We start from the raw sequence: 24,689 nt of genomic DNA, 5'->3' as shown, positions 1-24,689 counted from the left end.
TTCAGTCAACGGAACAACAGTAATTAAGCAGACGATTGGAGGAAAGAAAATGATCGCAGTTATACCCAGAAATTCTTCCTATTCATTTAGTACAAAAAAGCTGTTAAAAAATGGACACAGTGAGAGCACTGTTCGACTAACGATCGACGGACAGACTGAAGTTTACACCACAGTTAACGGAAACACAACAGTCACGGATGGCAACGGAACCCCCCTAACAAAAGGGAGTTTTTTTTCCGAAGACAGCACAGTCGACCCAGAGGTCACAGACGTTCCGGATCACACAGAAGCGCCAGAAGGCCCAAAAGCATCGGAGACTACAACGACCTCTGCAGACTCAGAGTCGGAAGAAACAGTTCCGGAGGATTCAAGGGTGATAACAACGGGGAAACCTGTTGATGGGAATAAAATAGATGAGGTCGAGGAGAGTACAGGAGTGTCTGAGACGCCGAGATCCGGAGACGACACTTCGAGAGCAGCTACGAGAGCCGATAGGCTATGAGTTTGATTGAGTTTTCTGCGCGGGATTTTGTTTGATAAATCGTTCGTGACTGTCCATCACATGTGTATTTTCTCGAAACTAATGAATTTTGCATTATTCTCAGATGAAAAGGACAGGTTGAACGAAAACGTATTTCCCTGTGTAACAAATTCATGCGGGAATATTATATTTTTAAAATAAATTACTTTTGGGATTGATCCTCGAATAAATAGGGGTAACCTCTAAAACATAAAGTATTAAGTCTAAAGTCTTATCCGGGTTCAATTAATCATCTTTATACGACATTATTTAGCACTGAGATGTTGGCTCTAGTTGGAAGTTAAGAGTGAAGCAGGGAAATATTTAAAATCAAATAAATATAGAAATTATATAAAAATATAATTTGAAAAAATATAACTGTTTCCCAAATTCCTTTGCTCACTATCAAGTGTAGATCTGAGCAGATTTTATAAAATTTGTAAATTTTAAATATACATAAGAATCGCAGCAATCGTTTTTTAGGATCTTTAGGTGCTTTAGGGGAGCTTTCGAGAAAACGTACGGTGTTGTATTCTCTATATATGAGTGGAGGGGGTTCGTCAAAGAAAAAATCTGGGCGTCAAGGATCAGAAGCACCAGACTGGGCAATTTATTCGACGAGGCAACTTTTTACACTGTTTCGATCAGTGAAGGAGAGAACGTCTGAGGTGAATTAGCGATGGGATCATACAACAATTTAATCTTTGACATCCATAAGAATGATAAATTGGATTTTTGTAATGAAACCATCGAATAAACAACTGTTAATGCCTGTACAAACGATGAAATTCAACTTACACGCCTTCATTTTACCATCCGTGCGAGTGTAAAGAGTAGCTTCGTCCTGTGAACTGATTCAGCTGATGTTCCTGATCCAACTGTTATTTGAATTTGAAGAAGGTTTTTTTTTTCGCAGAACGGTCTAAAACGTTACTACTCGTGGAAGATCAACGCAGAAAATTTACGCAAACGCTGCCTTAATACTCCTTAAGGAATCTCAAATTTACAAATTACAACAAAAAACTGATTCACCACGACCGTCTCTTAAGTATCTGATTCAAATTATGTGGGTTATTATTCAGATGTTAATGTTATAGATTATTCAAAAAAATTAAAAAAAAAAACTTCTCACGTTAGATTTCTGCACGAGAAACAGCGCTAAAGTTTACCATTTGAACTAAGCCTTGATCGGCTTCAAGTCAATACTAAGCAGAAAATTTAGTAACCTAGCAACGGGAACTTAAAACCAAAAGAACATCGGTTTTTGCTTCGTTATTAGGAGGTGAGTGAAAAATAAATGCACTTTAGAACTCTGATGGTTACCCTTGAAAACACTACTTAGAACTTCATGAAACATGTGGCTAAATGGAAAGTGAGAAAAAAAAGAAGAAAGGACATCTTGTTGAAAATCGAAGACGTCGTTTTTCAGGGTCATCTTTACAACGAAATGATTTAAGAGAATCATTCAGGTATTATAAAATGTGAAGTTCTTGCGCGGTTATATTGTCATTTTTAAGAAAAGAACGTGCGGGGGTTCACAGGAAGCAAACTTCGCTAGAGCTGCTCTGAAAATCCATAGTTTATTCAAGTCGACTCTTTGATGACGTCATAATGGAATTCCCTTCTTAGTATGAAGAAACAACATCACGAAATGAACATAATTGATTTGACGTCTAAGAACTTTAAAAGCATCACCAGTTAACTTCAAACGATATTAAACTCCGCCGAAAAAGATGTTCTCCTGATGGAAAAATCTAGATAGAAATTGCATTTCATGCCAAAATGAAAAGTTGAATACAAGTCCAGAAATTTCAGAATTGAGAAAGAATTAAGATATGCGTACTATTTCACTTGCCTCGTTGTTCTCCTCGTTTCCTATACTCCACATGCTGCGCTCATCCTGTACTCAACGGTTTGTCTGGAGTTGGTTATTGTAGCTTCGACGCAAAGATAACGAGAAAAATGTCTTCTCTGGTATCTCCTCAGAAATATTTAACTTTTCGACGATAAAGTGCATTTTTTTGCAAAAAGCTCGTATCAAATGGCCACCTTTTCGGGACTTTTCACTGTGTGCACTTTCGTTTTCCATGTATGTGTAAACAAAAAGGCGTGATAAATGTGCTTTTTTTGCCTACACATAACTCTTCTTATAACATCTACTTTAAGGGGCTCAATGAAGAAAACTGAAAATAGGAAAGAATTGTTAAAATGATTTTATGGTGTATCTTAATAAAATCAAACGAGTAGCGATTCAATATTCTGGGTAGAGAAGATGTGGAGCATGAATTGCGGAAAATGTGATATAAATCCGTCAAGATGGTATGAATTCGTACCGAGAAAACTGTGTTGGTTTACGTTAGCACATAAGTGGAGGTTTTAGATCGAGTAGCTTTTGCTGGAAAGGCCCTTACATGTAAAAGTCTAGGATTTCTAGGATTCTACACAGAAATCATTTATCATCGTTTTTATAACATGAATCAAAAACGGAGTTGATGATGAAAGTTCAAAAAAAAGTACTTCAACTTTTGGACAACTCTAACCATTACTACGATCGGTAGTATTTTCAAAATTTGATAATATTGACTAATAAATTGAAACAAAGCTTTCGGAACTTATGATTCACATTTAAGAGAAGACAAACAAATCTACTACCAGAATCCTGGATCCCATAGATTCGAAATTTCGAAGAAAAATACTGACGCTACCATTAAAGGAGCTGAATTGCGGGTGATGGGCATGAGTACCGATTTGACTACGATCAAAAAAAGAAAAGATAACGAGATGATCCCAGAAAACAAACTTTGGTCTGAAAAAGAAAAAAAAATTTCATACGCTTACGAGGTAATCCATGAAGATATCCTTAGTCAGTATGCAACCGTTTTGCTGCCGATAATTCTATAGGTGTGGAGTCTGCTTTGAATTCTGAAAAGTAGAGAGTATTTCTTGGATGGATGAATTTCTCCGGAGACAGTAGCTAGAAACCTAATGAGAGGAGAGTAAAAAAGCGAAAGTAAATGAAGAACTAGTAGAAGTTTTGAGAAAAATCCACAGAGGTCAAAAAATTGATGCTAAAGAGCTACCAGCGCATCGATTCCGCAAAAGTGGGCAAAGTTGAGGTGATCTCTTTGAGTTCGATATGATCTGCGTGATCAATAGTGCAAATCACCCTTTTCTGTTCAATAAATTCTACGTTCTGTGAAACCTAATCGTTTTATATTCACATTCATCATTCACAAACATTGAGATCGAAGGTGCACTGATCAATGAATGATTTTCGCCAACGTGAACTGTCTATTAAAAGGTTTTGAAACGATTTATTTCAGCAATTGATCCATGTTCTTTTCTCTTTACATTTTTCAGAGTAACTTATATAGAATTCCACTCATACCTCGTTGCGAAATATTGAACTCGAACAACGAACGGAAACTCTGTACAAGTGCATCAATCCAGGCGAAGACATTAAACACCTACGAAACCATCAGATAATCGAATATTTTAAACAGTGTCATGACTTACTTATAGATCCTTGAAGAGATAGCAAGCAAAAAGTAGAAGTCTTTGCCGCTTTCTATGACATTATTCACTGAAAATTTCTCGCTGAAATGAAGAAATGAAAACGGAGGAACTAGTCGTTCAGACGACGCCAGGATTTGGTTGCCTACATAGCGTACCGCCAATAACTCAAGAAAAATCAATGTTCTGAGGAACATGTTCACTACTATACCTTCTGTTTAATAGAGCAACTAGGAATAATGGAAAAAAAACAGATGTTGATGCAACTTTTCTGAAAAAGGTAGTTAACAGTGGTAATAGATGAGAAAGCAGAACTTTTAAAAGCTAAAGGATAATTTTAAAGGAAAGAGAAAAACTCGTGGTTTTACTTTCTATGCGAAATCTTAGAAAAAAAAAAACGAGGTAAATGAGTGGAGTAGAAAATGAGATAACTTTTAATAGTTGAAGGAAAAATTTTTGTCTAGAAGGTAATCAGCCGCAGCGGCTAATGCGGCTGTTCGATTGCGCTAAGCTGCTCTTTACAGGAGTCAAATCGGTCAAATTATCCAGGAAGCAGATCTCTAAAAATCCCCATTTTGAACCGTAAGTGGATGTGACTCGAAGAAGTAACTGCGATTTTTTTAAAGTGTGATATTTTGCTGAGGATTTTTTTTTTTTGGAATCTAAATGAAACATGAAATTTTTGCTTGAAATGTGGATTTAGCTCAGCTTGAAAATCAGAAGAATACTGCCATAAGCGACCTTACAAATTCGTAACGGAGCAGTTTTACCTTCCAATGTTGTTGAAACGAGTCAAAATATCGAAAACAACTAAAATTTAGAAAAAAAAATACCACATTGGAACATTAGTGGTAGAAGATGTTTAGGCCTTCATAAAGAGGTTGTCTGTGCATATCAAGCCAAAATATCCTTGCGCAAATCCTGGAAAATTTGACCTTGTGATATCGCTTTAAACACATCTTTTGCAAAGTTTTTATGTATTGTATTCCCGACAGTGACATTTTCACTGTATTGGATGTGTCGCTTATCAGCATCAGTTCAAAGAGGAAACAGCTGTGATATGTTCATATAGCCAGTCCTGGACATGCTCCTCCCTCCATCCGGTAGAAACTTCCAGGACGTACGTCTCTCTTTAACTTTTATAAAGCTTCCCGGCAACTTTTATAAAGGTTTGAAGTAGATATTTCATCGCATTCTGATAACATTTCATCAATATAATTCGTTTCAAAAATTTGCGACGTAAGGTTCTCTCAGATGAGAAACATTTCGGAATTATCCAGAAATAATGTTGTTTTTTTACGATGTTTTTCATATCAATAACGATGGTCTACTGGGTGGTTTTGTATACAAAAGAAACGAAGTGCTGAGCGGGACATTTTTGCCAAAAGATTCATGCTACCGGGTGAGAGTTGAAGAAAGCAAGGGAAAAAGTCTTCGTCGTGTACGGAGTATCCATTGAAATGAATCGATCGTCTTCTGTCGACATTCTGTTCGAACATTGCTTACAAGCACTGCAGCTCTTCGTAGTTCATTGTGCTCATCAAAAGAACGCAGAGTGCACAGTGTTCTGTTTTTTTTTGTTTTGTTCACATGTTGGTCGGTTGTTTCGAAAAGAGCGTTCAGCGCTCACTTATAATTTAGTTGTGAGCAGAAGTCATTCTTAAAATTTTTGATAGGAAATAAAGCCCGCTCTAAAACCTAACCTAATACATGTGAATTTACGAAATTTCTGGATTATTCCGAAATGTTTCTCATCTCAGATGTGAGTTTCAAATTTATAAAAGTCATCTTAAAAATTTTTAAACACCTTTGTAGTTTTCTTTACCACGTAGACCGTCGATACAGTTCTTTTTATTGTTGAAGCCACTCACAGAAAATCCTGGCTTCCGCCAGATCGTTACTAGCGTACACTGCGCAATTTTTACAGTTGAAATGATCGAAAATGGAGCAAAAACAAAATCCTACTGGAAAAAGAGGCTATTACAGAATTAAATATAAACTGAATTGAATAAATGATATATTTGCTGACACTTATGAGAGCTAAAGATGTGAATTCCTTTTAAAGAAGCTCGCCGAATCGTAAAAGTGGGAAATTCGATGTGAAAATAAGAAAATAACTGTAAAAGTACTGAGATCCAAAAAATGCGCTTGAAAATGTGTAAAATAGTTACTCAGTTCCCTTTTACTTTTTACTTCTTGAGTTCCTTACGTTTAATGACCTGAATTTTAATTAATTGAATGTGTCAAAACTGTAGAAGTCCATCTTTTCGTATCCTTATAGCAGTGGTTAAAAAAATTCTAATAAGTTCGGAGAAACTTGCAACAGCCACTTTCAGAATGCGTATATAGAAATTTCGGTAAACAGATCAGTTGCAAAGAATTCCTCTCTCTGAAAGACGTATCATAGACCTTTTATTTCTGGAATATTCATACAACTTTAAATACATGAAACTGGAATTATTGCCGCATTTTTATAACAGAAAAAAATTCAGGTGAACTTGGATGGCTATGTGGGGCATGTTGAAAAAAATATTTCTTCGCCACAATTCCTCAGATGAAGGTACGTTTTTTTTAAACTAAATATGCCTTTGAATAATCCAGTGAGAGGATTATTATCAATGTCACATAAAAAAAATCCCAGTTTCCTAGCTAGAGTTAAACGATTCACATCTGTTCTTCCATCTGTGTTTAGACGCCATCTCCTGGTGACTTCTGATAAGCTCCTGTTGATTTCTGTTACATCGTTATATTGCGGTGTATTCTTTTAAGCTATCTACGAAAGTCTGCAAAAAAGTGGTAAATCGTTCAAAAAATCTGATGAAATGAAACAACTCAGAAAATTTTTAATGAAACTTTTCGCCATTGCTTGCAAATTCAGGCAGGCCACCGGTCTCCATAAAATTAAAATAAAACAATAAAATTCACTCCTTCAAATACGAATGTTATTAAACACTTAGAGACTAAATGCATATGAATACCAAAAGAACAATAGTTCCTGTTGTTTCTCAAAATTCTCAAAGAAAAATTTTATTCCTCTCCGGATTCTTAGGTATCGACTCAATTAGTAAATATTAAATGGCATTTTGGTACTTTTTTTCCATAACTTTTGAAAACCTTATATTTTCTCATTTTTCCTGTGATTTTCAGAAGAATTACAAAACGAACAAAGCCTCTGTGATGCGTCAAATGTGAACTCCGAACCTCATGCAATGGTAAATAGATTTTGTCCCGATTATATATTGTTAATTGAATCCCGCTAACTTGTCAAATTTTGTTAAGGATGGTATGGAGGACGCTGTGGAGCACAAACCTGTGAACGAATCGGCAGAGGCGGCACCTGATTCTGGATTGCATGATAAAAATGTAAGGAAGATAATGCGTCCAGTGATGTTCATATGGCATTACCTTAAAGAAAAGTAAGTGCATGCATGTCACAAAGACCTTCACGGGAAAATTGAAAGTAGAATACTGTCAAAACCCAGTGAACCCTACTCGGTCTATGTATGTGGATCCTGGGACGGATGGCTCAATCATACAAGGCTTCACAAATCAGATAGCTATTTTTTCGCTGTTATTAATTTGGAACCGGGTTTGTCTTATACCAAATCTGGTACCATATATTAATTTCGTCAACGCGACGCTTTCAGGATACTATGAATTTAAATTTTATGTGGACAACGAGTGGATGACCAACGAAAATATTCCCTACATTGACGTCGGATACTACAGTAAGAACATCATCACCGTCAAAGAAGAAGAGAATCACGAGATTGCCAACGAGAAAAATGACCTGTAGAAGAATTTTTACTTTGATATTAAGTAGTGATTGCGATTTAGTATAAATGGCTCGAGAATTGTCAGGAATTCGAAAAGTGTTTGAAATTGTCGATAAATGCTTAGTTCTACTGGGTCTTAGTTGTAAAATAAAAATAGGAATAAAAGGTTTTTCTCATTCTGTTAATCCGACTAAGAGATGATTTGCGATAGTAATATAAATCGCAATTTGCCCCACAGCTCCCATAATTATTTGTTTTATATCCGTGTATATATACAAATATGTATTACTAGTTTCCTTTCAAAGTTGTTAAAAATGATCTGGATAGTTGATAATCTATGTGTGTTGGTATAGCAACACGGATGATACTTCTCTGGATGATAAGGCTGCATATTCAGCACACTACAAGGATATAGCTACAACATTCAGAAGTCTGTTAACATGTAATTACAGGAAACAGAATTGCGAAGAAGAAAAACGGGCCGAAGTGATCTATAGTTAACGGCATCAATCAAGAGAAATTTCGACAAAATTCGACAAAACGACAAAGTCCTTCTTTCGTACAACTAAGCATCTGGCTCTTTTTCTATGTTTCCAAAGACACCATCCCCTTTTTCGTTTTCCACGATTGTGATGGAAGTGCTACAGTTGGTGCACTTTAATAGACATTGGTAAAACTACTAATGCGTAGTTGTTGAGGAATTTTGAACAACTGTGGCTCGAAACGATGAGAGAAAGAATATACGTACTTATTCTCATTCAAAAATTGTAACTCGATTCACTAACTCTCTTAGAGGTCTTTATTTTTACGACGATTACCTACTCTTTCAGAGTTACAGGACTTCCTCATAGTTCTGAAATAATGAAAGGAAGCAGTCAACGCTTCAAATAAATCACAGTGATCATGGTTGGATAGTACTGTAGCAATTTGACATTGCTTGAACTTTAAGTGGATTTCACTTGTAGAATCTGCATAAAAAATCTACGAGTATAATTTTTTGAGGTCATTTAAAGTGTAGTTCGTGTTAAAGATCTCACTTCTTCGGTAACTTAGTTGTTTATAGAGTCTGAAAAGAATTAGGCACGGCTAGTACCGAGATTTTTTTGCGCACGCAATTTTGTGGGAGAAAACAATTGCCGGCGTAATGCGTCAGCAACACCCCTGAAGATTTTCTTTCAGGTAAAAATCCGACTTAGAACAACGGAAGCAACGTTTTTTCACGAGATTTCACGTAGGGATACGACGTTAGCTCGTACTCATCTTCACTTTTCACCTCATGTGGTCAACGTGGTGATTTAATATAACCGAACACAAATCATTTCTTTATATTCCTGAGAGTAAGCATCTCAAATGATGAGGAACTACAGGAATGGGCAGCTATAGTGGACAAGCACCGTTCTCATAAAAGGATAGAATGCTCTATCTGAAACATCTACACATTTTGGATGTTTGTAGTCACCCTCAAAATCGGCCGTTGTCAATTCAGTATCGAAAGGGAGTGATGGGATTTCGCCACTGGGGTTCCTTAAGGGAGTGGCTGCAAGGGAAGAGGGTCGAAAGGGAGTTTGCGGTGCACTGTAGTGGATGGAGGATAGTTATAACCAGGACAAAATATTACACATTATTGAATAATTATGTGCATTGCAAAATATTATAATATCAAGTTCCAGAAGTAAGACAATAATATGGAAGCATCAACATTTTCTTTTCAGGATGTACAACGTGTTGATAGTTTGACAATGGTGCCACGCAGGTTTAACACCCCGCCGACCCAAACTTTAGCAAAAAAAAGATAGAAACTCGGAACCATTGCTAAAAAAAAATAAGGAATTTAATTATGAGCAGTTTCCAGCAGTTTAAAAGTGGAGTTAATAGAATTTAATGACCAAAAAGCTCACACTCTGATCACATTTCTAGCTCTGGGACAACTTCGTGATACGAGGAGCTAGTGAAGGATCCTGAATGGAAAAAGGTAGAGGAAGGTTTGCGCAAAATAGTCATGTCTTTGATCTTTGAGGCCTCGTCTTGTTCTTTCTTCCAGTTTTTTGGGATTTGGATGGGACAGTATTTGAACTCTTTCGACTTTTTTGCATTTTTCCCATCTAAATTTTGAGAGAACCAGACAGTCCGAAAAAAAAAGAAATTCTGCAAAGGGGGTTTCCTTATTTTCTGTATACGAAAATATGGATGATTTATCAAAACGCCGCTCAGCTTTTCTGGAATGGGAAAATCTGCCAAAATCCCAATTTTTGCTAGCGCGCTAAAAAGTGTCTGATATTGAGTAATTTTCAATAACTCAGAGTAACCTTGCGCGAAGTAAATCATCTTCCAGTGATTTGTAGAAGAAAACTTTCTGTATCAAAAGCCACATCACACATTTTTTACGGTCTCACCGCTTCTCCAAGTTTTTGATGGGAAAAAGGAAAATTCTTTTTTTTTTTCATCCTTGTCCTATCTAGATTCCAACAAGATCAAAAGGTGGAAAAACGCAGTGGTATGGGTGTTTTCCAATGCAAGCCTTCTTCTCTGGAAAACTGCTTAAAATATTTCTTTTGGTCCTCTTATCACGAAGTTATTTGCGACCTTCCAAACTTAACAATGGGCACAGAATCTGAGCCTTTTTGGTTATTAAATTCTATTGAACCCACTTTTAAACTGCTGCATACTACATTAAATTCTTCATCTTCTGAAGTGGTTTCAAGTTTCTAACTCTTTAGCAAAAATCTGACTCAGCAGGGTATCAAACCTGTATCGTCCAATTTCACATTATCGAAACAAAATCATAACAAACACATTGTTTTTTTTTGTTCTTCTGTAATTCGACCTATGCTCCTGATTCTTCTCTTCTCTTTGTCGTATTATGTGCTTTATTTAATCATTATTTGATAATATTTCATAGATTTAAAAAAACATTTAAATTTTTAAAAAAAGACCAATTTTCTTTTTCTACTACTTGCGGGTTCTTCGCTTCTGTCAGCTACCCATTTTCTCATTTGCCATTTGTTCATTTTTTAATTTGGCTAATTTTCAATTTTGTTTTTCCCAAACACACAAAATTTCCAATATATTAAATTGGCAGCCACCGAAAACTGTCGCAGCAACGTTGGAGAAGAAGGAGAAGGTGGGGGAAGGGTCGTATTCGAGAGGGTTATGTCCCATCACAACACTTGACCCTGAATAACGCGTTGTAGTTACAAATTTCCATTGCCGTGGTGAATTAAAATTAAATTAAATAGAAGCACTACAGCAATTAAAATTTTTAACTACAACTACTTTTTTACATATTAAAATGCCTCAGTTTTCATCGTTTTTATGGTAGCTCATTTTAATAAGAAATGAATATAGAAAATAGTATTCATCCTCATAAACACTATTTTTTAATTCAGGCAAAATGGTTCCAACAAATATTCAAAGTTTATGTTCTTATATTTGCAATCCGTATCATAATTTTTCAGTCGAACAAAGCCAAGTTTTCAAAAAAAAAAAAAAAGAAAAACTAGAAAGCAACAACATATGCTTATAATAGTATTTTATAACGGCATGATATTGAATAACTATCTGTAACACGCAGATGGTTATTAAAGACAGATTACTTGATGAGGAGAAATTTGAGATTAAAGGCATCACCTCACGAATCTGAGGTGGGACGGATTTCAGGTGGAGTACTCTTATACCGGGTAGTAGATTGTGGAAAGGGGGTGATTCCGTCCATTTTTTTCTAATTGCCGTAAAAAACGGTCTGGAAGATGCGGCGCGTACACAAGGCTGGCGCGCTCCAACTGAACTCGTAGAAAATAGCGCGCCGGAACGCTCGAAGCCGTATCTGGCGGGCCGTTTTTTACTGCAATTAAGAAGAAGTAGACGGAATCACCCCCTTCTCTCCATAATCTACGACTCCGTATTGGCATAATCCACCTGAAACCCGCACCATCCCAAATTCGTGGGGTGATGCCTTTAATTAATGGTGCACGAGGGTAAAAGGGGGATGCTACACCTCTTTTACTGTCGTTCAGTGTTTTATCCATTTTTTTTAAAATCTTTGTTCTATACTACGCTAAACTGCGAAACGATCTCATTTCCACAGTGGTTCTTAAAATAATGGAACGATTAAAAATGGGTTTCAAGGTAAGAAAATAGAGGAAAAATCAAGAAGCATCGAGAAGAGAAGAGATAAGTTAAAAGAACATTCTTGAATGCACATATAAACATTAGTCGAATTCCTAAAGAAATAAGGATATCGCAAAAGTTACGAGTAAGTATATTGAGTCTCTATCAAAAATTGCTCTGCTCAGAGAGCTTTTATTTGGAAAATTTGGTCATGGCAATAGCAAAAACACAACGAAAAATAGTCATTTATCACATTCTTGCTTTTTTTCTGCATTGGTTTCACTATTCGGAAAAAAAGATTTCCTTCCGAACAACTAATCATTTGTGACAACGAATTCCCACTTGTTTCACACATTTCTCTCGCCACGTGAATATGGCATGAACAGAAACAGCAAGAATTTTCCTTAGAAATTTGAGTTTTATTATTATCTACTGAAGAGTTTTGGAGAAATTTTCTTTTTCTTGCGAAAACAAAATTTTTGCTGGTAACTAATTATTAATCATTTTGTTGCAGTCAAGCATCTGAATAATGAAAATATTCACCTGAGATATTCCATATTTGATGCATTGCGAGTCACTGTGCATGTCCTTGAGAATAGTAAGAAAAACACTGCTGCAAAACGAAACTAAGATGGAAATAATAAAAAGTTACAATGTTTTATCAACAAACTTTTGTTTTCTCTATTCATTCCCGTCACTGTAACTCCATCGATCAATTTAAATGGATGGGCCACTTTTCCCAAAACTTGCAGTAGGGTTCCACAAATGATATATATATATATATATATATATATATATACTAATAATTCTATTTCTATTATTATTTCCTTTCCGTGAACAGACAATAAAAATTGGAATAGTGAATATCCAAATTCTTCATGATAAGGAAAATTTAAAAGATTGGAAAACAGAAAAATCATCGTGGGAACTTCATAAACGATGTGTCATGTGATTTTAAAACAACTTAAGAATGATATCGTGGAAATCTATCTAGTACTTTATCTCTCAAGGATATAGGTGCAGAATTTCTTAATTTTCACTCTTTTTCTAGAAATAACATCTGCGACCGAGCTTTTTTTTTATCGAGGTGAACAGAAATAGAGCACACAAACATTGTCGCTCATTGTTTCCGTGAAAATTACCAAAAACAAGCACATAATAATAATTTGAGAGCACTGACGTTATTCTCGTATCTACAGCAGCTTATTATGCTAAATCATGGATTAGCTGATAACCACAACAACCGTAACTTGTGTCAGTAAGTTCTGAAAATTCTTTGGTTTGTATCTTGAGAAGCTGTGAAGTTGCACGTGCATGACTATGTGAAAATAAATTTGAAAATGAAAAGAAATCTCTGAAGAGTTCAGAAGATTGCAGACGCTGTAGAATAATCACAGTTAAAACATCTACTGCAATTGAGCGGAAATATAGAAAGTAGGATGGTAACTGCATAATATATGAACTTCGTATGTGTATATACATACACAGAACTTTTATTTTGTTTTTTTCATTACTGCAACCACTTTCTCTTAAAATTTTTAAACTACTTCAACTACCAGCCGTTTTTTTTTTCAATAACTGCGAGTCAAAGATCTCATGAAACGTGATATTTTCGCAGAGATAGAATCACTGCGAAAATATTAGATTTTTCAAAACGATAGGTCACTTCATCAGACCTTCAAATACTCAAAAGAACAATTATTTTTAAATTTCATTGAAGATTTGTAGCAGAAAACAAAAAATTTTTTATACAGGAAGTGATTGTTTTCTTAACACATTGGCTTTACTTAAATATGAAAATTCCTTCGAGAATTTCAGGTGTACAATCATTTTTTTGTGGTGGTCTCACGCCACCATAATTAAAAAGTGAAAATCCAAATACAACACGCATAAATTACCTGGTCACACTCCTAACAAAACTAATTTTTGACACATTTTAGTGTTTAAAACACATTTTTTACCAGAGGATCTTTAATCTTTAATTTCTTTCACGTTAGCTCAACCAGTATTAGTTTCATTCATAATTTCACTTGCAATTCATTACTACACGAATAAACAGAATTCTTTACAACAACTGCATGTTCATGTTTTCTTTTTGGAAAAAAGCTAATCTGACAATATAATTCAGTAATAAAGATAAAGAGATTACCTCCTGATTCCATATAATTGTCGGATTACGCAATAACGACCATTTTAAAAATTACCAACCATGGAATTTCACTGTCCGCTTATCACTCGTGTTCAACAAAAAATAGTGTGAAATTACCCTAAAGAAATAATCTTTGTAGATTACTGCTTGATTATCACGCTGCAAGACTAGTCCGATTCATCATTTTTCTTATAACTGCATGATCTACAGGGCCGATTATAAAGGAAGACTTTCTCCTCGTTTTTTTTTTAATAAGACCTTTTTAAGCCACAGTGTAATTAAGATGATCTACCACAAACATTTCAAAGACATTGCTAATTTGGTGGTGTTATATGTAAAAAAGATCGTTTCCTCAATAGAAGTTAACTAGTAAACATTTGCCATTGCAGTGATATTCTGATAATCCCAGTGCTCCAGAACTAACAAAGTTTCGACAATTTATGTGTTAATCTTTACATTATCTTTCTGTAATATTATATAATATTACGTTCTCTTCGTGTCCCTCGAGTAACCATGGAACGTAGAAACGTTCAGGAAGAATATACGAGAAGCAAACAACTGCTTAATTACGTTCTAATGAATTAGGTGTGAAAAGAGTTTGTAGGCGACATTAATGTTGACTTCCTAGAAAATCCACTTCTCCATCACAAAAGTTGTGTTGACGCAATGGAGTTTTTTGAGAATGATGTGTTCGTTGTTGAGAGACCAAACTACAAAAAACGAAAAAATGTCTAAGTAGCCACAATAACATGAATCTAATGAATGAGCAACAAAAATGGGTGTTATTTTGTGTGATACACTGACAGAAAACAGGCAATAGATTAACAAATGATGAACAAAAAAAGGAAAGGAGTACAAACAGAGCTCCCTTCTTATTCTGATGAAGATTTCGAAAAATAAGGAAAAAAATACAGATGAATATTTCCGCTGATTAGAGTACGATTTAAACGAAGCTTTGACCACAAAACAAGTCTCAGTAAGACGACCAAAAATGGTCCGAAAATGAAAAATAGAATATTCTACCTAAGATCAAAAAATTTAGCAATTCAATTTTACTAAGTCTAACGATCAAACTATTGATAATGCAGTAAGTTTTATACTTGTCTACTGTTTTTTCCCCTTTCTGCTGTCAAAAAACTTCCTCAAAACCTCTAACGTTGCAATAAGGATGACAGCTTTAATCAGAAAAGGACGAAAGAAAGCGAACAAAAAACCCAACTATAAATGCAGTGCGAAAAGGAAGTAAAAGGAAAAATACCTCCAAGATCTCTAGCGAATTCCGTTTCCAATGAACTCGTGTTCCTCCTCGATCTTCTGAAATGCAAACATTTTGTCTTGTTCTTTTCTTTGCCGTTTAGCCAAGGATGTAAGGACCAAGTCATAATGGTTACAATTTGAGCAAAGCGGTTAATAACTTCTGTAAAATTTCTATCTGGGCCAAAAGTTATTTTTTATACGATATCATCGTGTAGGGGATTAGGTACAAGGTAAAGCTGTTTTTATTTTCATGGCAGTCCGCTGCGAGGGTATCGGTGCTTCATAACGAATGCCTAATTTCAAAATCGAGATCGTGGAATTAATCCAGTGTTCTGCTATGCAGAAACCTATGGTGCATTCAATGGAAACGTACACACAACAAAGGGAGAAGGCGCAGCTCAGATTTTTTTCCACCAAACCTCAGAGTGCATGTTTTGATGGGAATCAATATTTGCGTGCGAAGTAAGGCAGATAGCGTTAATAAATGGTCATACTCGTTATTCACGTTAAATTACTTTTGCTACTATTTTATATAGTAAATATCTATCATAGCAAGCAGAGAATTTTCATATATGAAATCATGTGGAAAACTGTGGAGTTAAAGGCTTATAATTTCAAATGAAGCTACGAGTACCAAAATGTTCCTCGTGATTAAATATGAAAATATAGTTGTTTGCACATATATGATCAATGAATTAATAATAATAGTGATAATGATAGTGTTGATAGCGGTAATAACAATAAAAATAATAGTAAGAACAAAAGTAATATCCACTTACGAGGCATCAAAGTACTGATTACTTCACAGGACAGTTCCCAATCTAATTTAAATGCAAAATTCAAGTACCGATTATGTCGATCAGATCCTATAGGCTTATGTTTGCACTATTTCGGTGCATGCTTAAACAGCAATGCTTTTTTCAACCAGGAAAAGTCGCTTCTCGTCGCAGATATTCGCTCGCATCTGTTTTCTTTTAATCGTTCTGATTGCCTCGTTCGTCTCGGCGTTCCACTCTGTCTTTTTAACACTTTCATATGGCTGTACAATACATTTTGGTTGTTGATTGAGAATCGGTTTCCTGAGACATCCTTCTCTCAATTTCTTCGACTTTTTTCTTGCCATTATTGATGAATGTAGAGTGCTAAACGTTACTGACAGGGACGCCGGTTATTTCGACGGAAGAAACGATCGCTAATCGTCCAATTTTCCAAGTACTTAAGAGGAAGAAATATTGTTAAGAATTTCATGTTCCTAATCGAACCATACATTTCCCCAATTAATCGCTTCGACAATTTCTTCCATTGTCATTTTATTCATGTCAATTAAGTAGGAACTTGTGCGTATCCTGGACTTTTTTTTCCTTTTTCCACTAAAGTTCGTTTCTGGGCGGCAAGCAACAGCCACATACATACACAAAACAGGCTCACAGAGTATAATCCACTGATGGCAGCGATTGGAATAAACTAAGACAAAGCAGGTACTCAATGAATATTCTGAAACTTTTTCTAGAGATGTTAATAGAACTCGGATCTAAAGATGGGTCAATTGAGAAGTGTGGTTTTTACCTGTCAAACAAACTTAAGATCTGATGTTCTCTAATAAATACAGAAACTCACTACATCTCAGTTTCTCAGACAGACGTTACCTCTTTATTTCATTGTCACTGAAGATTTTCTTCTCACGTCTTAGTTGATGCTTTCAAGTTCAATGGGAATTCGATATACAATCAGAAACATTATTGTGATATCCACAAAGGATGGAAAAATCGGAACAGATATTTTATTAAACTAGCGGTGGTCCTCTAATGTGTAGACAAATGAAATGATCGAAATTCACATTCAATTCTATTAATGTTAAAGACCAAACCTGAGCCATGAAAAAGTCGGAACATGCTTACACGTTTCCCGAATGTGCACGAAACGAGCAATTTTAGGGCAAGACATGCTCTTGAGCACAACTTTTTTTCAGCCATCAGCTTTATTGAGCCAATCGAGTAACAATTCTGTGTACGACTTGTCACGAATTTCACATTGTTTTGGCTGTACATTTATATTGGAAATTAGAAATTCCTATGAGATTTACACCTATAAACGTATTTTCGCCTTTCACCATACCTCTTTTAGCTGCACGTTTGTCCCTTCATATGTTTGTATTCTTTATGTGTTTAAAACCAAGAATTAACCTCTCTTTTGAAGGAGAGAGTTCATCAGCTTTACTTTTCCTGGAAGAGGAGAGAGGCGGTTGGGAGTTGCTTACATGAAATTGGACGTTTCTACGTCACAGTTCACCAAGACTACGAGATGCGGAGAGAGTACAAACGGTTTTCTGGGATAAAATGGTTTTTTCAAAGGAATTTGTTCAATTCCTAAATTCCACACAGCAGAAACACATTTCGGTAAAGCGAAAAGTTTGCATGCTTCCATTCGTTATGATAGCAATATTTACACACAGAAATGCGATTTGTCTCTCCTAAATATCATTCGGCTTTTTGTCGTTTTTACAATTATTCGTGATTTAACTTTGGTTTCTATTGTTAACACCTGCTGTTTTCGGTACAGAACCCGATATTACCTTCATATTACCAAAATAAAGCCAAATATGTAATTTTAGCAAATCGACGTACAGGTCAACCACATTACGCGCCCCGATTTTAATTTTATGATCCCAGAAATCTTCCTGATGCGTCAAGACTACATCTAAACTCTTCGTGTTTATGCTATAAGTATAACTCAATCCTCAAAAAATCTACTCACGCCTTTTAACTTTATGGTGAAGAAACTCTGAAACTCTACTGACTACTTGAAACTAATAGCAGAATTTTTGTACAACAAAAATTTACAGCAGTACTAAATACTTTCGAGTATCCGGTTTCTTCAGTTCTTCCACATGAAAACTCTATCATTGCGGAAAACCTCAACAAAATAGGCTCCAAAATTGGGATCTGCGATCATCTTCCGGAATTTTATACTTGATTGTTACAAAATTTCATGGCCCTTTGCCATTAGAACAATCTGAGGAAATCCGAGAAAATCCAAACGCCTTCGTATGACTTCACGTGGGTGAAAGTCAGTTCTTGTTTGATTTCCGAAGGAATGTAAAAACATATATAATGTGCTTGCCGTTCCCGAGTATTGATTTTACTGTTTCAGAGATTTCCCGATGGATAGGCTTTGCTAATTAATGTTTATTATTTTCATTTTTATGCTCCAGAGAACTGATCAGCCGCCCTCAGAATGGTTTCTTTTCGTGCAATCGATTCTTGTTTTGCTTAGTTTATTGAGTGCAAGGTAGTGCACCTCTCCGACGGGAGTATTTGGCTTTAGAAGTCGTCCGTTTTGCGTCGCGTGAACATGCGCGGAACCGTGTACAGTAGCGTTGCAGCTGTGCTGTTGCTGTTCTACCTTAGAAATCCCCGAGTACTCACTATTCGGACACCGTCTACTCTTCGTGGTTCAGAAAGGGTGAGCGTCCTGAACAGTTCAGGACGCGGTGTCGCCCCTCACAACCGCCGCCGACTCTGCTGCCGGCGGCGCTGCCCCACCTCTGCCCGCCCTCTCCCTCCGTCGTCTGTGTGCGTGTGTCTCGCCTCGACCCCTATTCTCCCCGCTTTTCCAGCCTCCCGTCTGTGGTGCATCGATCCGTGTGCCGCATACTCGGTGTGGCCTCACGCGAGAGCGAGCGTGCGCGCCCCGCGGCTTTCACACCTATTCTTCCCACCCCTGCTGCCTCTCTAGGCCATTAACTCCTAACCAACACTTCACAATCATCATCCTTCAGGATTCAACAATCTCACCACACACTGGCGGTCACGATTTCATAGTATGCTTATGAAAATCCTCATCTGCGATTGTGATTTCATGGGCCAAAACCACAGGTAGCTTCGTTGATTTTGTTTGATTTGTCTTTTCATTTAAATGTACTGTTTAACAAACTGTAGCTCAAGTGAGATCCAAAGTTAAGAGCGCAAAATTCTGGGAACATTGCTTTGGAATCGATAGCCTTGAAGAAAAAAAACAGCTACAAACATTTTGCCTCATCCGCAGCTTCGTTGTGTTACTCGATGACATTTTTCGCACTCTCTTCGTATCGTGAGATATCCGCTAAGGTTCGGTTAAGACATCACGAATGTTTCGTTAGTGTACGCAGAACACACGTTCCTAGCTTTAGAGTCTAGCTTAACTAATTAAGTTTCAGACTAAGTTTATTCGATCTATTCTGCTGATATTCCCGTGCAAGGTCTTGCTTAATAGATGAAAGTTGTAAATTTTAAGTAGTTGTAAAATCCAAGTACGATGAAAATCGGCTTTGCTTCTCAACATAGCTTTTGTGAAGAAACGAGAACACAAATTTCTTCGAGATGCCTCGCAAAACATCTCGTTTCATGAATGAAAGACTACGTAAAAGGCCAGAGAAGATCTATAACCGGGAACAAAATCAAAAAAATTGTCCGTGAATGCTGTGAGTATTCAGTGACCGAGGCGAGAATCAAAGGAATAATATGGAGCTCAAAACTCAAATGTTCTAAGAGGTCTTTGCACAGTGAAAAAGGAGAATAAAACAGCAGTTTAAAGTAATTTCAAAAAGACTTCTTTCGAAAACTTAAAAAATCGCTTCCGATTATAGGAGAAGAAAACTCGCTCCGAAACCCGTTATACTGCACTAAATTCTCGCAGTAAGTGTAAACCCCTGTACCTCTTGTTCGTTTCGAAAGATTGGAACTCGATCTCTACTCCTTCAACATTCACTACATTGCTGCAAGAAAAAGAGACAAGATCGCATTCGCAGGAGACTTATTAACGATTTTGGACTTATTAACAAATTCGAACCAATGTAAGCAAATCTCCTTCAACGTCTCGATGGCATCAAAATTAGTAGAAAGAAAATAGCTAACATTTCCATTAACTGCAATTACAAAATGCGGCAATGACAATGAATGTCGGGATGATTTCTGCCAGGCTTGCTATGGTTTCCCTGGGGTCGTCCAGAAGCTCCCAGAAGTTTTGAGGAAAAAAAAAACCGTGTTCCATCTTTCTTTCAAAAAGATTTATCCCAAGGGATTCACGTGCTATTCATGCGAACTAAGTGAATCGTATGATACGTACTTTCAACAAAAAATATTGAGAACATTTTGAAATATGATTGATATTGAAGAATTGAATAAGCATAATAGATAGATTGTTGTTTAAACATTGTTGATTGTGAAAAAAAGACATTTATAATACTTTTGGGGAAATAGAAAAATATGAGGTACATCACAAGACGTTTTACAAGTCCGTCAGGTATAATGGTATAATGGTATATGGCACTTCATATATATGACTTACCGCTTGAAGTAGACATGACAATTGTCCCAGCATTTTAGCTGAATAGTATTCACTAACGAGCTTTTTATCCACTAATGTATTGTTTTTATTTTTTTAACAAAAAAAAAAAAAACTTTCCTCTTTAATGTGATGCTCTTTTTTTCTAGCAACGTTTCATTTCTCTGTTGCAGTTCCACGGTCGGAACTGAGAAGAAGCCTTCCTCTAGCACCACTGACAATCTAGACAAGTGAGTTTTATTGCTATGAGATGTTGTTATGACGATATAACGAGAATAACTTTCGTACTGTACTACATTACATACATACCGTAATATGGGCGAGCCAATCACATGCGTCAAGGCACCGAGGCGCAGTGATAAGGAGCGTTCATGAAATGTGTACTTTACCTTTTGTAGCTGAACTGAAATAAATACAGCCAAGATTAGCTTTTTTAGGAAATTAAACACGAATTTTGTTCAGACTAGCTATTCCGCTGCGCTAGTAATACGATGTTGATGATGAGTAGTACTAAAATCTTACACAAATACATTTATCCACATCTTTCTAAACAGAAATTATGTGTGCCGCAAAGTGAATGTTTGCATGGTCACAGACGGTAGCGCATCTTCTTCCAATTAGCTTAATCGCACTTGAACGTTTTTACCTACGCTATCCGTAGCTAACGACTCGAAGAACTCTCGTCAATAAGCCCCTCTTATTTCCATCACATATTTGGTTTGTTTATGAGGTAATTAAATAGCGTTCTCCGCAGCAGCTTCGTGTTACATGAAATCTCCTTCGTTTTTTATAGTGTCATGACAGGTGCATCAGCATAAAAAAAGCCCATATTAATCTCGTATTTCACGCAATCATGACGACATTCTGAACGGAACTCTGATTGAATGCCATAAAGTTGCACCTGCGGGTTTTTGACGCATGTTGTTTGCGGCTCTTTGTGCCCTGTTCTTCTAATCTCCTGTTTACTACTATGCGGATGTGTATGTGCTGTGGTGATAGATAAAAAACGCATGAACGTAGCTGGTTACGGCCGCAAATTGCTAGCTGGTCATCGATTTTCGCTCATTTTTCCTCATATTTCAGGCCAACCTATGAAGTCGTCTACGCATGGTCACAATCATTCGAGAATCTCATGAAAAATAAACGTAGGTTTTCCAGAACATATCACATATCATGGGAACACTTCAGAGAACAATTACAATACAACAATGGGATCATATGTTTTCGTGTATAACAGTAAGCAATTTCAGTCGGCCAGAAGTACTTCGCTGAATTTTTGAAAGGCGAGTACTCGGACGAAAATATCCTATTCTGGCAAGCATGTGAAGAGTTGAAACGAGAGAAAAATGCCGAAAAAATCGAAGAAAAAGTAGGTTTTACTATTTCAAGTCTATGATCTTCACCAGGAGTTCACTGAATGTGTCACAATGTTAATGCTAATATGAATCGGCGCAAGTTTTATTTGCAAAGCTAAATACTCATATGTATTCAGACATGTAAAGACGATGTAAATTGCGACCTTTAGCTAATCTCATCGAACATTCCAGGCACGCATTATCTACGAGGATTTCATCTCAATACTCTCACCAAAGGAAGTCTCATTGGATTCGAGAGTTCGCGAAATTGTCAATACCAACATGTCGCGACCGTCGTCAACAACATTTGATGAGGCTCAAAATCAGATTTACACTTTGATGCAGAGAGACTCGTATCCGAGGTTAGGCTTATGTTTGTCTGCTGAGAAAAGTTTACATGAGTACAGTTGTCGTGTCTTTCGTCCGCCAACTGTGCACCGGGATGATTTATTTTGCTCCAAATTTTTGTATTAATAAGAAAGGTCGTTCGAGCGTTATAACTTGAAGAGAATTCGGGCTTTTTTATTCATTGAATAGCGCTAAATTCGAATTTTATCACATGGCTGAGAAAGCCTTGGCGGTTCTGATCAGCTACGATTCTAATTAGAAAAACATGAACGTACGGTCTTTGATTTCATGTTATGTTTCGCTCCACTCGCCTCAGCTTCCACATCGCAATTTGTTTTCTCGTATAACTAATAACTAATTAATTCCAACAATGTACGCCATAACTATAATCTCGAATATCGTTCTCTATTAGCGACGTCAGAGCAGAAATTTCATCTAGATTTTCATTTTCTCGCTGCCTGGTAACAGCATATTTATAGGCGAAAGAAATTGTATTCAATTCCGGGTATTATAGGTTTACGTCAGGTCTCACGCGAATGATTAGGGATCAACAAGGAACGTTACGTCGATGCTAAACTGTGCTTCTGAATTTCGAATAGTGGCGAAGTTGTTATGTCGCAAAGTAAAACGTTGATGAGTGGTCTGACTAATTTCACAGCCCTTCATACTCATCTTCTAACTCTTGATTTGTTGTATTTTTGAATAATTCATCGGAGCTTATTCGATTAAAATGGAGGCACCGTTACGCTTGAAGAAATTTTACGGTTGTGGAGCGAAAAATCCCTTTACCTTTAATATGATTAGGAAAATTACTTTGCCTACGACAGTGCGCAGCTCCTTTTCATCGAATAATAACTTTTCATATCACTTCGACTCTATCTTTTACAAAAAGAAAACAACAACACTTGTCGGCTTAAGGACGTATTTTGGACGAGCGAACGGATAGCTTAGCAGTAAGCCCTCGGGCGGTATTCATTTTCTACAACGCAATATGGCTATAAAAGAAGTTCTTTCAGATTTCTCCGATTTGGTATTTCCCACTAGTTTCTTCTTTTGCTTTTCAGATTCCTCTCATCGCAACTGTACAAAAACATAATAGGAAATCACGGAACACTGGAGGAGGTCTGAACACATTCAACGGGAACTATTATTATTATTAATATTATTATTGCAATTTTATATATAGAATAACCGAGTGCATGTGCGTGGACCATGTTTGTGTTGTTCAACTGTCCCACATTCTCATAATTTTGTTCTGTACATACGAAAAATTCGTATCTTAACATATCAGAGCGGTTCGTTATACCCCAGCTAAGAGCAGTAATTTCGTTTATGTGGCCTCCTCCTGCTCCTCGGTTGGTTGATTCGATGGATGTCACCGATAAAACCGGTGAATGATGCGATTTTACATCATTACTTTTTGAGGGTGTATTGAGTTACAGGCACAATTTTCTCATACTATACATGCATAGATGACGGTGTAGCGAATAATGTGCAGTCCAATGCTAGCGATCTCTTTTTGTTTTGTTTCCTTGCAGCTTTTCCTTGCTGTCGACATTCATTGAACACATCATTCCACAAATTAGCACCGAAATGTACAAACTCCATCCCATTTTTTCATCGTTGTTGCTTTCTCTCAATCTCTTCGATCGTTTCTAGTCCAAAATTCGGTGATTTTTCTTCCTGATTGTTTTTTCGCAGAAATACTATCTATGATTTCAGTGCTGCTACATAGCTGCACATCACCGTGTGATTTAAGAAAAACTTGTCTCATGTTGTTATTATTCATGTTTTGGTCAGCTCATTCGAGTGTTATGCATGTCACATAGGTTTAAAGTGTTCAAATCAAATGTACTGTCTTTGTACACGTCCCATACTCTAAACCACTAATATTTTCGTATCCTTGTTTCGCTTCCACTTCATATTGTTTCAATGACATTACGACCCCCGCCCCCGTATGTAATGTGAATATCGTGGGAATAGTGCTGGTGCCTTGCCTCCCACGTGAAATGACCGATGTTTGAGATCCTTGTAATCCATCTATCCTTCAACTTGTCACTGATTCTCAAATGAAGAATACTACGAGATAGTATTACACAGACTTTATGTGTCTATATTCCTTCTGTACAATAAAATTTCTTATCAACCACACGTTCTCGGCATACAATCGGCCGGCTCAACTATCCCCAGAGATTCCTGTTCTCAAGCTGGAGAAGCATAACCGTCGACGGTGTATCAATAAATACCTTAACTCGAGATATTCGCACTGTCTCGGCACCTCGCCGCCGTTGGCGATGCCGATCTGCATGACCGCGATGAGCTCATTTTTTTACAGCTATTGA

General features: G+C 36.6%; 6 protein-coding genes across 7 annotated transcripts in view; 4 read left to right on the top strand and 2 right to left on the bottom strand.

Annotated features, from left to right (window-relative positions):
• RB195_025990 (uncharacterized protein) overlaps nucleotides 1-1,328 on the bottom strand; it is a gene marked incomplete at both ends in the record, with an annotated part of 24,438 nt that extends 23,110 nt beyond the window's left edge. The window contains one exon of the mRNA XM_064214339.1: nucleotides 1,319-1,328. Within this exon, the coding sequence (XP_064070218.1) occupies nucleotides 1,319-1,328 (10 nt within the window). The remainder of the gene's footprint in view (nucleotides 1-1,318) is intronic.
• Nucleotides 50-502, top strand: RB195_025991 (uncharacterized protein; the record flags this gene model as incomplete). The annotated part of the gene is made up of 1 exon (XM_064214340.1): nucleotides 50-502. One exon carries the CDS (start codon nucleotides 50-52, stop codon nucleotides 500-502), a length of 453 nt encoding a protein of 150 aa, XP_064070219.1.
• Nucleotides 1,329-3,415: 2,087 nt separating the features above from the next.
• RB195_025989 (uncharacterized protein) lies at nucleotides 3,416-5,565 on the bottom strand (the record flags this gene model as incomplete). Its single annotated transcript, XM_064214336.1, has 4 exons — nucleotides 3,416-3,442; nucleotides 3,909-3,987; nucleotides 4,037-4,117; nucleotides 5,540-5,565. 4 exons carry the CDS (start codon nucleotides 5,563-5,565, stop codon nucleotides 3,416-3,418), a joined length of 213 nt encoding a protein of 70 aa, XP_064070217.1.
• Nucleotides 5,566-6,535: 970 nt separating this feature from the next.
• RB195_025988 (uncharacterized protein) lies at nucleotides 6,536-7,829 on the top strand (the record flags this gene model as incomplete). The annotated part of the gene is made up of 5 exons (XM_013435800.2): nucleotides 6,536-6,593; nucleotides 7,181-7,245; nucleotides 7,313-7,449; nucleotides 7,516-7,622; nucleotides 7,681-7,829. 5 exons carry the CDS (start codon nucleotides 6,536-6,538, stop codon nucleotides 7,827-7,829), a joined length of 516 nt encoding a protein of 171 aa, XP_013291254.2.
• Nucleotides 7,830-19,144: 11,315 nt separating this feature from the next.
• RB195_025987 (uncharacterized protein) lies at nucleotides 19,145-23,475 on the top strand (the record flags this gene model as incomplete). 2 transcript variants are annotated; one of them, XM_013435799.1, is made up of 6 exons in its annotated part: nucleotides 19,145-19,197; nucleotides 20,818-20,874; nucleotides 21,728-21,789; nucleotides 21,895-22,013; nucleotides 22,192-22,361; nucleotides 23,412-23,475. In XM_013435799.1, the coding sequence occupies 6 exons, from the start codon at nucleotides 19,145-19,147 to the stop codon at nucleotides 23,473-23,475; spliced, it is 525 nt and encodes a 174-aa protein (XP_013291253.1). The 2 variants fall into 2 exon arrangements, with proteins under 2 accessions (XP_013291253.1, XP_064070216.1); XM_064214335.1 differs by having other exon boundaries at nucleotides 20,794-20,874.
• Nucleotides 23,476-24,452: 977 nt separating this feature from the next.
• Nucleotides 24,453-24,689, top strand: RB195_025986 (uncharacterized protein; the record flags this gene model as incomplete). Its single annotated transcript, XM_064214334.1, has 1 exon — nucleotides 24,453-24,689. The coding sequence occupies one exon, from the start codon at nucleotides 24,453-24,455 to the stop codon at nucleotides 24,687-24,689; it is 237 nt and encodes a 78-aa protein (XP_064070215.1).

The sequence above is a fragment of the Necator americanus genome, chromosome X, assembly GCF_031761385.1.
Source record: "Necator americanus strain Aroian chromosome X, whole genome shotgun sequence".
NCBI lineage: Eukaryota > Metazoa > Nematoda > Chromadorea > Rhabditida > Ancylostomatidae > Necator > Necator americanus.
This window is presented reverse-complemented; position numbering and strand designations above follow the sequence as displayed.